The 17122-nt window shown below is 40.3% G+C and overlaps 1 protein-coding gene across 8 annotated transcripts in view; it reads right to left on the minus strand.

Annotated features, from left to right (window-relative positions):
* PTK2B (protein tyrosine kinase 2 beta) overlaps positions 1-17122 on the minus strand; it is a 166246-nt gene that overhangs the window by 58757 nt on the left and 90367 nt on the right. For all 8 annotated transcript variants that reach the window (XM_072633852.1, XM_072633858.1, XM_072633851.1 and 5 more), the window contains one exon: positions 14684-14924. In XM_072633852.1, coding sequence (XP_072489953.1) covers positions 14684-14887 — 204 coding nt within the window. In that variant the 5' untranslated portion in view covers positions 14888-14924. The remainder of the gene's footprint in view (positions 1-14683; positions 14925-17122) is intronic.

Genomic DNA, 17122 nt, shown 5'->3' on the forward strand with positions numbered 1-17122 from the left:
GAGATAACACACATGCACAAATAAGATTTAGACAGGATAAGCTAGAGATAGTCAGCAGCGGGAAGGTGCTGGGGCTAAGGGATATTGCAAAAGACTTCTTACAGAAGGTTTGGCTTTAGATGAGCCTTGAAGGAAGCCAGGGAAGCTAGAAGGCAAAGGTGAGGATGGAGAGTCCCAGCCTGGGGGACAATAAGTGAACGTCTAGTCTGAGAAACAGCAAGGAAGCCAGTGTCACTGGATCACACAGTATGTGAGATAGGAGAGAGTAATTTAGGAGGGACAAGATTATAAAGGGGTGTGAATATCAAATAGAGGATTTTATGTTTGAACCGGGAGCTAATATGGAAACACTAAGTTGACTAAATGGGAGGATAACATGGTTAGCCTTATGCTTTAGGCAAGATCCCGCTGGCAGCTGGTAGAGGATGGACTAGAGTGGGGAGAGACTTGAGGCAAAGAGAACCAATGAGCCAACTACTGCATTAGTCTAGGTGTGAGGTCATGAGCGCGCACTCCAGGGTGGTAGTAATGTCAGAGGAAAGAAAGAGTAACATGGAGAGATGTTACCAAGGCAGAAATCAGAAGCCTTGACAACAGATTGGACTGGGGCAGGGGAGAGGTAAGGGGACAGGGTGGTGAGAGAGCATGATATCTAGGCTGAAAGCCTGGGAGACTGACAGGAAGGTGGAGCCCTTCATAGTCTTGATTCCTTTTCTCTTTAAAATACAACATCATGGCAAAGAATTTGAAATTGAGGGGACGCCCTCCAATTGGAAAATGGCTGAACAAACTGTGGTATACGATTGTGATGGAATACTATTGTACTATAGGAAATGATAAGCAGGATGCTCTCAGAAAAACCTGAGAAGACTGACATGAACTGATGCAAAGTGAAGTGAGTAGAATCAGGAAAACATTATACACAGTAACAGCATTACTATGTGATGATCAACTGGAATGACTTTGCTATTCTTAGCAATACAATGATCCAAGATAATTCCAAAGGACTAATGATGAAAAATGCTATCTACCTCCAGAGAAAGAACTTATGGAATCCGAATGCAGATTGAAGTATACTTCTTTTTACTTTATTTTTCTTGTTTTGTTGTCTTTTACATCATGGCTAACAAGGAAATAAAAATGAAAGAAAATACTACCTCAGTCCCTGCTCTGTCCCAATTTAGATCTAGTTCCTATAACTCCCCCACTCCCCAATTACTCTGACCATGAAATAAAAAGAACACTTAGGCAGCAGTTGAATGGATGGAAAGCCATAAAAACTTTGAATCTAAACTCCTCAATTCCAGTCACTCTAAATATTATGAAAAAGTCTTTCCATCAATCAGATGGAACTATCAAGGCTTTTGAAGCTGTGGACTTGACTTCCAGTTCCCTTTTTTTCTGGAGAGGGTAATCATTGGATCTTTTTTCTATACCTGAATTTCCTTGGCTTCCACAGGGAGAGAAGCAATGATAAAGTAGAAAGAGGATTTGGAGTCAGAGGATGTAAGTTTTAATTCCAGCTTAGCTTTTTGTTTTTGCTTTCATCTGTAAAATGGGGGTGCAGCATGATGGAAAGAATGCTGAGTCAGAAGGCCTGGGTCCCACCTTTAACTTCTTACTACCTTTATGACCTTGAGCAAGTTACTTAACTTCCCTCAGTTTCCATTTCCCCATTTGTAAAATTAGGGGATGGGTCAGGGAGCCCCTGAAGTTCCTTCCAGCTGTGGTTCTATGATCCTGTCATGTTTGTACTATGCATCTCAATGTTATTGTAGAAGAAGGATAAGGATGGAGACTGGACCTGTGATTTCACCAGTATAAGGTGAGGAAACTCAACATACCAATTCAAGTAGGCACCTTCAGTTTGGAGTCTTACAGAGTTCTCAAGAATAGTGTTGTCAAACTCAAATAGAAATGAATTGAGGCAGATAGGTGGTGCAGTGAGTAGAGTACCAGCCCTGGAGGTAGTAGGATCTGAGTTCAAATCTGTCCTCAGATACTTGACTCTAACTAGCTGTATGACCTTGGGCAAATGACAACCCCAATTGCCTTACTCCCCCCCTAGCAAAAACAAACAAAAAAGAAATAGATCCCTGTGGGCTACATTTTGACTTAGGAAACCACACATCAACATTATCTATGTTATAGCAATTTTTATTTATTTTGTCAAACTTTTCCCAACGACTTTTTTAATCTGATGCAGGTAACATTGGGGAGTTTTTCTGGGCATGGCAGGCAAATCTGACTTTGGCTGATTAAATGAGAGGCTAAATGCCTTGCCTAGGCTCTCATAGGCAGCTAGGTGGCACATGGTCAGGATGACCAGATTTCAAATCCAGCCTCAGATATTGCTAGCTGTATGGTCCTAAGCAAGTCATTTAACCCTGTTTGCCTCATTTTTCTTATCTGTAAAATGAGCTGGAGAAGGAAATGGCAGATCACTCCAGAATCTTTGCCAAGACAACCCCAAATGGGCTCACGGATAGTTGGACAGGACTGAAAACAACTGAGTAACAAAAGTTTTCATGGGGAGTATGTGTCAGAGGTTGGCCTTAAACCTAGGTCTTCCAGGCTTCTGTTTAAGGAACCACATAAATGCAAACTATAGTCTTTACAGTTATTTTGTGTCCTCTCACTCCCTATCTCTTCAAAGCCATCCCAGCACCCAGAGAAGTGTTCCGAACATCATAGGCATTGATCATTAGATTAATTAAGCAGCAAAGGATCTATCTGAGGCCTTTTTTGATCCTACTCCCTACCCACAATCCCTCCCCCATGTTACAAAAATTCATCTATTGTTTACCTTTTATGTATTTTGCATTTTGTGATCTGTGGCCATGTTATTCTCCCCAGTAGAATTCGAATTCCTTGATGGCAGAACTGATCACATTTTGGAGAGGCAGTTAGGTGATGCAATGGAAGCTGTGCTGGGTCTAGAGGAAGATTTAAGCTCAAATCCACCCCCCAGACACTTACTAGCTGTGTGACTCTGGGCAAGTCATTTAACTGCTCTGCATCTCAGTTTCCTCGTCTGTAAAATGGGGATAATAATAGCACCCGTCTGATAGGGTTGTTGTGAGTATTAAATGAGTTATATATGTAAAGCGCTTTCCAAGCCTCAAAACACAATACAAATGCTATTATTACTATTACCATGTTCATACCCCAATGTATAGAACAGTGTTTAGCACACAGCAGGTACTTAAAGATGATTGAGAGCAGCCAGGTGGTGCAGTGGATAGAGTGCTGGCCCTGAAGACTCATTTTTCTGAGTTCAAACCCAGCCTCAGACAGTTACTAGCTGTGTGACCGTGGATAAGTCACTTAACCCTGTTTGCCTCAGTTCCCTCATCTGTAAAATGAACTGAAGAAGGAAATAGCAAAGCAGTGTAGTATCTTTTCCAAGAAAACCCCAAATGGGGTCATGAAGAATTGGACAAGACTGAAAAACAACTCAACAACAACATTCCAATGTCTGCAATGGTGTTTGGGCCAGAGCAGGCACTTAAGAATTACTGTTGGTTAATTAATGGGATCACAAATTAGAGTTAGAAGGGACTTTGGGGGTCACCTAGCCCAACCCCTTCATTTTATACAAAGAAAATTGAGTCTCTAAAGTTGAGGTGCCATGGAAGGTGAGACCGACCAGAATTTGCCTGTGAACTGGATGATGGAAACTAAACTAAGATGAGAAGGACCATGAGACGAGGCCAGAGACAGGCGGGGAGCCTGGGCACACCTGTTTCAACCATGGAGATCAAGAACAAAAGGGCAATGGAAGACTATGAGAGCAGAGAATGAGGTGGGATATGCACAAGGACGTTTGGAGACAAAAAAACTAAAAGTGAAATGAGAATAGGGAGAAAATTCAAGAGAGGAAGGAAGAGTTGGGATGGGTGCCCAAACTCCCTTCTCTCGCAACTCCTGTCGACTTCTCTCCTTTAGTCACTGCAGCCAAAAGATATTCATGTAGCAAGCTATAGACAAATCACTTTCTATTACTGCATTAAAAACTTATGATTGGATTAGTTACATCTTTAGAAGTAAGACCTGGACAAAGTGGTAAATATGAGGTACGTGGCTAGCAGAGCAGGAAAACATGGCACTGGTTGGCATGTGGCAATGCACATTCATAGCATTTGCCAGCAAGAGGTGTCAGGGGAATTTGTTTATAAAGTCTAAACTCTTTAACCTGGCACTCAAGGATTTGAAAGATCTGTCCTCCATCTACCTATGCAGCCATATCTCATACCACCCTTTGATGCCCAACACACCACCTCAACCTGCCATTCCTATCACACACTTCCAAATGTTCCCCTCTCTATCTTTGCACTAAAAGATAAAATGTCACAATAGGTGGAAAGCCTGACCTGGTGTCTGGGAGATCTAGGTTCGTGCCCTGCCTCTAAAACATAATGACTGTGTAGTCATGAAGGAATTCATTTAATTTTTCAGTGGTCTAAGCAATCTTCCTAAGATTATAAAGTATGGATAAGTTGCACACCTGCATTGGGGAAGGGAGGCTTCAAAATAGAAGTTTCTTACACTGACAAAAACAACAATTTATCCTTTGCCTGAAATGCTCTTACTTCTATCACTGTTTATTGAAATAGCCTGCTGATCCTTCAAGGTGTGGTTCAAATACCATTTCTTCTCTGTTTTCCAGCTTACCCTCCTCCCTGTCCAGCCAGAAATAATTTCATTGTACTTTATACCCCTCTTAGAGCACTTATCTCATTCTCCTGAAATTGAAAGCCATTTACAAGGCTGGGAAGTGAGCCCTAACTTCCCCATTACAAAAACTAATTCTTCCTAAATGCCAAATTTCTGTCCATCTCTTTACTCCTAAATCTAACAAACATTATGAGCAATGCATTATGATGGGTGCTGGACACTAGGAATACAAAGATGAAAGAAGATATTCAAGGAATCCTAAGCCCCTCATGTTCCGTTTGGTTCTGTGTAATACCTCTAGCACTGTGTAAATAATGATTGTTGAATTATTCCGTGGAAGATTTAGAATGTCTGTTTCTACATACTTTTTGGCTAGATAGTTGCCTAAATAGGAGGTAGACTACCCAGCTCCCACAAACCTACTCCACCAAAACCCTGAAATTCCAACCAGACAAAATAATGATGATAAAAACAACTAGGGTAAGTGGATTTTTTTCTACCCCAGAAATACACAAAAAGACACTTAGAAGTGCATGGACAATAGGAAAGAGGGATGTCAACAAATTCAATGCTAGCACAGGCCATCTGGCAGCCTCCCAGACTGAACAGAGACATGTATGGTCTGCATGTCCAGAGGCAGCAAGAGTGGAAGGTTCCCCTAAGGACTCAGGGTGGTGAGAAAGACCTATCATAGTCAGAAAACCCAAGGAAAGGGACATTGGAGTTCTCAGAGACCAGCAGTGACTTGTGCTGGCATGAAAGTATTCGGAATGGTCCAGGCCCAGTGGATCTGAGATCTTTAGCACTCTGTCCTAAAGATGTATCACTACAAACTTCAAAGATCTAGGGAGAGCCTAATTTTAGGAAGCAGAGATCAGTACAGTGACCCAAAGGATTCAGGGTAAGGCCAAGTAGGACCAACCACCCTTCCCCCAAAGGGTAGCATGGGGAAGAGCTTGGCCCTTGAACAAAACCTCAATTCAGGAACTAAAACTGAAGAGATGTATAAATCAAAGAAAATATTGATCAATATAAAGAATTATTGTAGATACAGAGATTCCGTCCAGAAGAAGCAAGTCCATAACAATTGTAAGAAGTGACCCAAATGGAAAAAAAATGTTTTCCATAAAGAAATGAATACCTAGATAAAAAGCATGAGATTTAAAAAAAGAAGTCAAAACTCAAGAGGAAAGAATTGAAAGGAGAATTAATAGATAAGAAGAGAAAGTGGAAGAGCTTACCCAATCAATGGACTCCCTGAAAACTAGAATAGACTAAATAGAAATTAATGATAGCAAGAAATATTAGATAAAAACCAAAAGACTGAAAATATGAAAGAAAAGTAAGATATTGGATATAAAAATAATTAACCGGCAAAACAGGTCAGAGGGAAGTAATTTAAGAATCACTGGATTATTTGGTAAAATTTTTTCTCCTGTCACCTGCAATCTCCCTTCCGTTCTGATTGCCTTGTAATTCACTTATGCAATGTTGCATATTATAGTTATTTCTTCATCTTATTCCCCCATCACATTGTGAGTTTCACAAACACACGGTCCCAAATTTGTATCTCCTCCAATATCTGAAACAGCTTTGAGAAAAATAATAAATGTTTAAAGAATAAATCATTAAAGAAAGAATCATTGAATTCTCTAAAAACCATTTTTTAAAAAAATCTGAACACTATATTTAAAGAAGTTATAAACAAAAACTGCTCAGATCTATTAGAATCAGAGGGGAAATTAAAGATAGAAAGAATCTACTGATCATTTCCTGGGGAAAAAATGCTCTACGGAAAAGTCCAAAGAATATCATAGCCAAAATCAGACCATCTTTGTTAAAAAAAAAAAATCAAACACTCAGAAAGAAGTTGTTCAAGTATCAAGGAACTATAGTCAAGATCATATATATAAAACCAGCCACCTTCTACCATAAGTGAGAGAAGATTTTAGAATCTAACTTTGCGAAAAGTTAAAAGATATAGGCTTACAACCAAGAATAACTTACCCTGCAAAGTTGAGTATAATCCTACTGGTGAAAAAAGAAATGAACCTTCAATGAATATAGGACCTTCAGTATATCTGATGACTAGACCAGAGCTGAGTAGGAAATTTGAAACAGAAAAACAAAAGTCCAGAGAAATATAGAAAGGTAAATATATTGAATCAATTTTAGGGTTTTGAATGATGATGTAGTGCTAAAATCCTACTAGGGAAAGAAAAAATATGTATCCTTTCAGTATCTTAATATCTTCAAAAGATATTGGAGGAATTAAATAAGAAAAATGGAGGAACTGGGGGTAGATTGGTTCTATTTTGACCGTCTGAAAATAAGAAAATGAAAGAAAGATAAAAGGAACACACTAATCTAGAAAAGAGGAAGAAGGGGACAGAATTTGCTATTTCTCATAACTAGAGATAGAAATCAGACAAACCTTACTGTTATATGAAACAGACAAAGGAGGATTGAACACACACACACACACACACACACACACACACAGGCTTGGTGTAGAAGTTCATCAAACAAGCAGAAATGGGGAGGGGAGAGGAGGTTAAAAGAGAGAATAATACAAGGGAAGAAATATTCACAAGTAAAACAAACTTCCTAATGTTGATTAAAGGATTAAATGGGAAAAAGGAAAAGCAAAGACCAAGAATCTGGGGAGGTTTTCATCAATTAGGCAATGGCTGAAGAAATTGTGATCATAAGAAATGATGAAAAAGATTATTTCAGAGATTACTGGTAAGATGAACTAATGAAGACTGAAGTGAGCAGAACCATGAAAACAAGTTATAGAAGGACAACACTATGAAAAAAAAATCTTTGAAAGATTGAAAAACTTTGGTCAAAGCAATAACCATCCATGTATCCAGAAGACCAATGATGAAACATGTTACCTACCTTCTGACAGAGAGGTGACGGATGCAATGTTCGGGAGAAGACAAACATTTTCGGAAATGGTTACAAGTGGATTTGTTTTGCCTAACTTGTTTGTTACAGAGGGTTTTTTTCCCCTTCTTGGTTTTTAATTGAGGGTGTGTGTGTGTGTGTAGGGGAATCAGGGGTAAGGGTAGCTAGGTAGCACAGTGGATAGAGTACTAGGTCAGGAATCAGGAGAACCTAAGCTCAAATCCAACTTCAGACACTTGCTAGCTGTGTGACCCTGGGCAAGTCACTTAACCCTGTTTTCCTCAGTTTCCTTATCTGTAAAATGAGCTGAAGAAGAAAATGGCAAGCCATTCCAGCATCTTTATCAAGAAAATGCCAGATGGTGTCACAGAGTCAGACATGACTGAAACAACTGAACAATAACAAAATTAGAGTTAGGGGGAATTAGTCATAGTGATAGAGAGAGAGAGAGAGAGAGAGAGAGAGAGAGAGAGAGAGAGAGAGAGAGAGAGAGAGAGAGAGAAACATTTAAAAAATTCACAGAAGGAAACAAAGAAATTTGGAAGGGTAGTTTTGAAAGCAATGTGGAATTATTACTTGGTCTTTTGTTTTAAGTGAGCCTAGATCTGTAAGCCAAAGAGATGATAAAAAAGAGAAAAGGAACCACATATACAAAAATATAACAGCTCTTTTTGGGGTAGCAAAGAATTAGAAATTGAGGGGAGGCTCATCAACTGAATGGCTGAACAAGTTGTGGTATATGAATGTAATGAAATATGATTGTGCTATAAGAAACGATGAGCTGGCAGACTTCAGAAATACCTGGACTTACGTGAATCGATGCTAAGTGAACAGTGTGACAGCAATAGCAACACTGGGAGGTGATTAGCTATGATAGACTTAGCTCTTCTAAGCAATTCAATCATCCAAAACGATTCCAAAAGACTCATGATGGAAAATGCTAAAGACATCCAGAGAACGAACTATGGAGTCTGGATGCAGATCGAAGCAGACTATTTTCCCTTTTTTGTTGTTTTTTGTTCTTTCTTTCCTATGGTTTTCCCTTGTGTTGTTCTGATTCTTCTTTGACAATGTGACTAATGTGGAAATGTGTTTACTGTGATTATACATATCTAACCTGCATCAGATTTGTTGTGTTCTTGGGGAGGAAGGAGAGAAGAGAGAGAGGGAGAAAAATTTGAACCTCAAAATTTTACAAAAATGAGTGTTGCAAATTATCTTTACATGTAATTGGAAATAATAAAATACTATTAAGGAAAAAAATAGAGAAAAAAAGCAAGCCTAGAAAGATGCTGGGTAAGGATCACAAATTTCAATCTGAGTGATCCCTGAGAGACCAACTAGCCCAATCCCTTCATTTTACTGAAGAGGAGCTTGAAGTACAGAGAGGTTAAGTGACTTGCCCATGGTCACACAGCTAGTAAGTGTCAAATCTGGATACAATCCCAGGCTGCTCCTGACTCTTAAGTCCAATGCTCTTTCCACTGTGCCACACTGCCTTCCAAATGGAAGACATGCTCTTTGCCATCCTAGAGGGCAACTTAGAATCCAGTTAGGGAGTCCTTCATACTACCTTTCTAGTCTTTCTATGCCTTACTCCTCCCACATACTCTGTGATCCAATGACAGCAGCCTCCTTGCTGATTCTCTATTTCCCAACTCTAGGCATTTTTATCTCATGCCTGGAATGCTCTCTCTCCTCATCTCCAGCTCCCAGCTTCCCTGGCTTCTTTCACGTCTCAGATAAAACCTACCTTCTACAAGAAGTCTTTGCTGATCCACTTTAATGCTCATGCATTCTCTCTGTTGGTTGTCTCCAGTGAATCCTGTATATATCTTGTTCATACATACTTGTGTGCAAACTGTCCCCCCCTTTAGACTGTGAGCTCCTCGAGCAGAGACTATCTTGTGCCTTTCCTTTTATTCTCAATATTTAGCACACACTTGGTACTTAATAAATCCTATTTACTGACTGACAGATGAAAGACTGTCAAATAGAAGCAAGGTAATGGAAATCATCAGAGGACTGTGTGACCCGTTTGCTATGCAATAAGAATGAGGAAGAAATGGACAGCCCACGTGCTCCATCAGTATCTACCCAGGCTTCGGAGAACACAAGGAAGGCCCTGAAAAACACTAGGAGGGCATCCCCATGATGAACATATTGGGGGAAATGGATGAGGATTGCACAGAATGGGGAAGCATAGATGGGTTACAATTCTTATCAGTAGTGGTAATACTCCCAACAATGAGATCATAGATCTGTTGAAACTGGAGTATTGGATCACTTCTCAATTTGAAACTTTTCTCCTTTAGTTTCTGTGACACTATTATAGTTTGCCTTTCTGGCTGCTTCTTTTCTGACTTTTTTTGTGCTGTAACTTCCTCCTGCAACTAAAATCAAGATGTACCCCAAGGTTCAGTCCTCACCTTTTTGGTTTTTTGCTGACATTTGGAAGGCTCATTTACTGTATATCTGAACTCTAGGCCCATATTTGAAACTCTACTATCAAAAATTGAACTTACTCTCTTCCCTAAACCATCTCTCCATTCCCTCAAACGTCATCACTTTCTCATTCACCCAAGCCTAGAACATCAATTATCTCTGAGTCCTTCCATTTCCTTGCCTTCTTGTGTCTAATTGAAAATCACACCGGTCAATTCTTATTTCAAAACTGCCTTCCCACAAAGTCATAGAACCAAAGATTTAGAGCTGGAAGGGACCTTAGAAGTCATCTAGTTCAAGCTCCTTATTTTTACATCTAGGGGTTAAATGTTTTGCCCATAGTCATTCAGTCCATATTAGCCTTCTGACTGTTGCTCGAACATGCTATTCTATTTTGTCTGTCCATGCCTGGAATGTACCCAATCAGCACTTTTGTGTCTAAGAATCTCTATTTCTTTTAAATTTGTATTTAAATCTCAGTTCAAATGCTATTGCTACATGAGAATTATTATTATTTTTGCCCTTCTCCTCCCTAGTTGATGGTGCCTCCTTCAAAAACTTACCTCATATTTCTTTTGCATACATTATGTATATACGTATTTATGTTATACAAGTTGTCTCCCCTGAGAGAATATAAGCTCCTCGAGGGTAGGGACTGTTTCATTTTTGATTTTGTATCCCTAGCTCCTAGTACAGTGTCTGAGACATAACGGGTGCCTTATTAAGCTTAATAAAGCACTCAGTATATGTAAATGTAGGTGCTTAGCAAAGCATCTGTTGATTGACTGATGAGTGACAGTCAAGACTGCATCTTAATGCTGAATCCTACTCTCTTTCCACACATCTTCCTTCCTTTCTTTCTCTGCTACTACCACTTTAATTCAGGTTCTACAACCTCATAGCAGAAATTTTGCAATAGCCTCCTAGCTGGACTCCCATCCTCCCACCTGTGATCCATCCTAAATGCCACAGCCTGATTAATATCCCCAAAATAACAATTTCATCACATTTTTTCCTGCCAAAAATCTTCAGTTCTCTAAGTACTTATAGAATAAAACCAAACTCTACAGTCTTACATTTAAGATTCTTTGCAATCTGGTCCCTATCTACTTTTCCAGCTTCGTATCTTTCTATTCCCCACACGGACGGTCTGCTCCAGACAGACTGACCGACTCGATATCCCCTCTCTCCCAATGCTGGGCACATTCTTGCCTCTGCAAATTTAGCCATCCCACTCCTCTGCCTAAAATATCTTCTTTTCCCTTAGCAACATTAGAGATGCTGAAAAATGTTTTATTGGTCCCTTTTTTCTTTCTTATAGTGTTGTCAATTCCCAATGACAGCCCCTTTCATTCTTTCCAGCAGAATCCTTGAAGCCATATAGCAAAGAAGAAAAATCAAGCAAAAACATACCAACATATTAGCCATGTCTGACAATGTAGCCTCATTCTACAGCCATAGTCCACCATCTTTGTCCTGAAGAGGAGGCATCCATCACTGTTAGTCCTTATTGGTCAAGACTGATTATTACTTTTAGTTCCTCCGTCAAACAGTCTCTGGATAATGGCCAAAGCACCAGGATTTGGGCTAATGGGATTCATTTTTCTACTGACAATACAATAATGGATTTTAAGCTATTTTTTCCAGTTTTAGGATCAAAGACCTGAAAATTCTAGAAGACCAGAAAAAGGTCTCAACTACTAACAAACAGGAGTCAAGTTGCAAAAACAGAAACAGTAACTGTGAAGCAACATGGAACATCTCACTAGAACTGCTGAGTATTTAAAACATGTATATTAAGTTTCTTTTTGAGAAATTATCATCTTGAACCTTCTCATGACTAATATGTTAACAGTTCCCCTATGTTTTCTTTACTGTAATAATAAGAATATTGATATTTTTCCATTTTTTACATTATTGTGACGATTGTGTGGATTACTTTCCAGACTCTGCTGACTTGGCACTGTATCAGTTCATGCACCTTTCCAAAGATTCTCTTAATTCTTTACATTTGTCATTTCTTGCAGTTCATTAATATTCAATTACATTCATGACCACAGTTTGTTTAGTTACCAGCACTTCCCAGTGGATGGCATCATGTCGTTTCCATTTTTTCTGCCACAAATACTACCATAAATGTTTACATGAAATCCTTGTTTCTGTCTTTGATGTGCTCTGATAATGTAAGTTTAATACTTTGTCAAATATAGCTCACCCGTAGTCATTCTCTAAGGAGCAGTTCATGTTCTTCACGAAGAAGAGGGATTGTATATACTTGTTCCACTATGCCCGAGAGGGCAGAAATTGGTTGAAGTACGTAGTTGTTGTTCAGTTGTGTCTAACTCTTCATGACCCTATTTGGGGTTTTCATGGCAAAACTACTGGAGTCTTTTGCCGTTTACTTCTCCAGCTCATTTTTCAAATGAGGAACGGAGGCAAACAGGATTAAGTGACTTTCCCAGGGTCACGTAGCTAGTAAGTATCTGAAGCCAGATTTGAACTCATGAAGATGAGTCTTCCTGATTCCAAGCCCAGCACTCTATCCACTGTACCACTTACCACTGTACCATTTTCTTGTCAAAGATATTGGAGTGGTTTGTCATTTCCTTCTGTAGCTCATTTGATAGATGAGGAAACTGAGGGAAATGGGATGAAGTGACTTGCCCAGAGTCACACGGATAGTAAGAGTCTGAGGCCAGATCGGAACTCAGGAAAATGAGTCTACCTGACTCAGGCCTGGTGCTCTATCCACTGTACTACCTAGTTACCCCAACAGGTAGAAGTTACAAAAAGGAAAACTCAGATTTGATGAAAGAAAAAATCCCCAATAATTAAAGTCATTTGAAGGTGGAATAGACTGCCCAGAAGGTAATCAGCCTAATAAACATGTAGGACAAGCCTGGGGATTTATCCTAGGAAAATCCCTACCAATTCCATACTATGCCTCCCTAGTACGTCTTCCGTGCCTTTCTCAGTTTAAGAATTTGATTCTAGGTAGTTTAGATACTATAGAATTCTGGACACATGGTCCTCTGGCCTCTGCCTGAAGACTTCCAAGGAGAATGAACCCACCTCACCTTGAGGGGATTCTCATTGTTAGGAAGTTTGTATTGCCAATAGAAAATTGAATCCCATTAGCTCATATCCTGCTGCTTTGGCCATTACTCACAGAGAGTGATGGGAGAACCATTTCTTAAAGTAGTTACCATTCTGGCAAGGATTCATACATGGGGGGAGAGACTAGAAGCAGGGATCCTGAAAAATAAGGACTAGGCCTTCTAACAGGACTCAGACTACGCGTTCTAAGAAAGCTTACAATTCATCTCATCCATCCTTTTCATCTTACAGACTGGGATACTGAGGATTAGAGAGTTCCAATGAACAAGTCATCAGGTCAACCAGAATTTATTAGGTGCTTACTGTGTTCCAGGTACTGTGATAAACTCTGGGGATGCTAAGAAAGGTAAAAAACCAACAAAAACAATGACAAACCCAATCCATAGTTTCTGCCCCTACTTTCCATCAAAGAGCTCACCTACTCAGTGGAGAGAGAATACATATAAACAGCCATGTTCGAACAAAATATTTGAAGTGAGGGTGGGTGGTAATCTCAGAGAAAGGCACAATAGGTCAGAGGGATCAGGAAAGGCCTCTTGAAGCAGCCAAGCCTTGAAGAAAGCCAGGGGAGCCAAGAGATGGAGGCTGGGGGGAAGAGCCTCCCAGGCATTGGTGACAGTCAGTGAAAAGTCATGGTGAGCCATGTCTGAGGAATAATGAGGCCTGTATAGACGGACAGCAGAGTATATAGAGGGTGTAAGGTGTAGGAAGTCTAGAAAGGTAGGAAGGAGCCAAGTTATTGAGGGTTTTAAAAGTCCTTTAAGGAGAGAATTTTATATTTGATTCTGGAGGTAACAGGGAACCATTGCAGTTTATTGAGTGAGGAAAGGGGTGGTGATGCGGTCAGACCTATGCTTTAGAAGATTGCTTTGGCAGCTGAGTGGAGGAAAGACTGGAGTGGGGACAGACTTATGGCTAGACCAGCCAGAATGGTGTCGTAATAGTCCAAGTGTTAAGTGATTTGTCCAAGGCCTTACAGGTTCTAAGTGTGGGCTACATTAAGAGGGATATACCTTCCAGGAATAGGGAAGAGATAGATACACTGAACTCTGCCATCTTCAGATCAAATATCGAGTGTGGGATTTAGTCCTGGGCACCTCAGTTTAAGAAAGATATAGATAAGATGGAGAGTGCCAAATCAATCAAGTAAGTAAACATTTATTAAATGCCTACTATGTGCCAGGGCACTGTGCTAGGCACTGGGGATACAGGTACAAATAATGAACCAGTACTTTCTTGCAAGAAGCCTACATTCTAATGGGGCAGACAACAAGCATATCAATCAATAAAAATGAATGAATGAATAAGTGAATGAACGAATAAAAGAAAATTATATAGCACAACATATATATTGCTCAAAGGAAAGAAAAGATCATGGGATGAAGAGCTGAAAGTCATCTAGTCCACTTCTTTCATTTTACAGATGAGTAAACTGAGACCCAGAGTGGTTAAATTTGGCCAAAGTTCACACAGCCATTAAGAGACAAAGGTGGGACTAGCTCAGTCCACCTCACTCATACCCAACCCTTACCTGGATCTCTGTCTGCACAGTGCACTTGACCAGCTTAAAGTTCTTCCCAGGGTTGAAGCTGTTGCTGTAGAAGCAGACCTTAAGGATTCTCACGTCCTCCTTTTCCACATCCACAGGCACCACCACCACAGGTTCTGGGGGAACGTCAGGCCGGCGCAGGGTGCCCACCCTCACCCGGCTCAGGGGCTCGGACACCCCAGACATGCTGCCAGAGAACAGCTAGGGCCAGCGCATCTCAGTCCTGTTAGGAGACAGCAAAGGGAGGAGCTTGAGTGAGACTCACTGCAGAATGGCTCCCCTCCCCCACAGGGAAAAAACCCAGTGCCCCACACACCCAAGGGCCCTTGAAGCTTCCCCTAGAAAGCAGAGAGGTGTAGAAAAATGATCCTTCCTACTCTATAGATTAGGGAAATTGAGGTAAACTATTATAGCATAAGTCATGGAAATGTAGAAGTTGAGCCTAGAAGAGAATTTTGAGAATATCTACTAGAATACACACTGCTACAGGTTCCCCACTCCTCAACTAAATCCTTGTACCTGAGAGTGACAGATACACTTTGGGAGCCCAAGAGTACAAGTTGGGGCAATAAGAGAAGTGGTTCCACATAAGCACATATACAAAACCTAGTCCAAAAATAAATTCATCATCTTCTATTCAAAACCCATGGGAAGTGGGCCAGAAAGGGCTCTAGATTTAGAGTAAAAATAGCTAGGTTCAAATCCTGACTCTGTTACTTATCACCTGTGTGACCTTGGACAAATTATTGAATCTCTTTGGACCTCACTTTCCGTATCAATAATAACAGATGAGATTTATTCAGAATTTTTAAGTTGTTCAATGCTTTACATACATCAGGTCTCTTGATCCTCACAACAACTCTAAGATGTAAGTACCACTTGAAATTTTATATCCATTATGTAGAAAAAGAAATTGAGCCTCAGAGCTCAAGGCTGTCACTGCTGTTTGTTCCTTGTTCTCGAAGAGGACATGACATCAAGGAAGTGATGCCATGATGTGCAAGTGAATTGGATTGAAGTGAGGCAGGGCTTTGCAAAGTCACCATACTGTCTCCTCCAAAGCCTTCTGGGTCCTTTGGCAAGACACAGACCAGGACAACTGGAGAAAGCCCAGGATGTGTTGGGAGACCTTGGCTTCATTTGGTCATTGTTTGGACTCTGATGACTCAGAGTAAGTATAAAAAGCAACTGTTTCTGTTTGGGCCAGAAAGCCTAGGGGTCTTCCTCCTTCCAATATATGTATGTATGTAGGTAAATGTATATATATGTATATGTATGTATAATTTGACTAGGTAAAAGAGGCCATGCTTTGCCTTGATTCTTACCTAATCTCGAGCACTTGAATGGGTGTTGCTCACAGTCACAAAACCAATAAATGTCTAAGGTAGGATTTGAACGCCAGTCTCCTATGATTTCAAAGCTTAGTGTTTTTTCTACTACTCCACATTGCCCACTGATATTACGGAGGCATCTCTTCCTTCATACTCATTCACTTGTATAAGGGTGAACTATTTTCAGTTAAGTGTTCTTTCCCTCTGTTTATGCTCATGCTGTTCCCTTTGCCTAGGATGCCCTGTTCTGCCACCCCCACCACCGTTTTTTCTATCAAATTCCTATTCATCATTCAAGGCTACAAAGTCACCTCTGATCTGTCCCAGCCAACAGTTAGCTTTGTTTTCCTTTAATTCTCCCCTGGCATCTTCTGTACATTTCTCCAATGATGCTTATTCCATTTTGTCTTGTATTACAATTCCTGAGTGTCTTATTGCCTTTCTGGGTTTTAAACTCTAGCAGGGCTAGTACCAGGTCTACTTCACTTTTGTATTTAGCACACTGCCTAGCATAGCACTTAGTTTATTGCATTGAATTTAATCTGTTTCCAACAGCTAGAATGGCATGGGTATTCAGTCTTCATCTCCCAAGAACTTTTCATCATATTTTACTACTTATCAAACACAAGGAAAGGAGTGAGTGGTAGATTGTACAGAGTGCTGGAACCAGAGTCAGGAAGACTCATCTTCTTGAGTTCAAATCTGACCTCAGACACTTATGAGCTGTGTGAGCCTAGGCAGGTCACTGAACCCTGTTTGCCTCAGTTTCCTCATCTGTAAAATGAGATGATGAAGGAAATGGCAAACCACTCTAGTATTTCTGCCAAGAAAACCCCAAGTGGGGTCACTAAGCATTGGGCATGACTGAAAGAACTTAACAACAACAAAAAACATAGAGATAGGAATGCAAAGTTTAGTGGCATCCTATCTCCTATCCGCTCAAAGCATGGAAGTCCAGATGGAGAAAGGGCTCAGTCCAATCTCCTTGGCTGGCCTGAAGGCCAAATCCTGCCTGATTGTTTTTGCATGACCTTCAAGAAAATATCTTTTGTCCCCAGCTATTTCAAACACAACAAAACTTTATTTCAAA

Source organism: Notamacropus eugenii, chromosome 1 (genome assembly GCF_028372415.1).
Source record: "Notamacropus eugenii isolate mMacEug1 chromosome 1, mMacEug1.pri_v2, whole genome shotgun sequence".
Lineage (NCBI taxonomy): Eukaryota > Metazoa > Chordata > Mammalia > Diprotodontia > Macropodidae > Notamacropus > Notamacropus eugenii.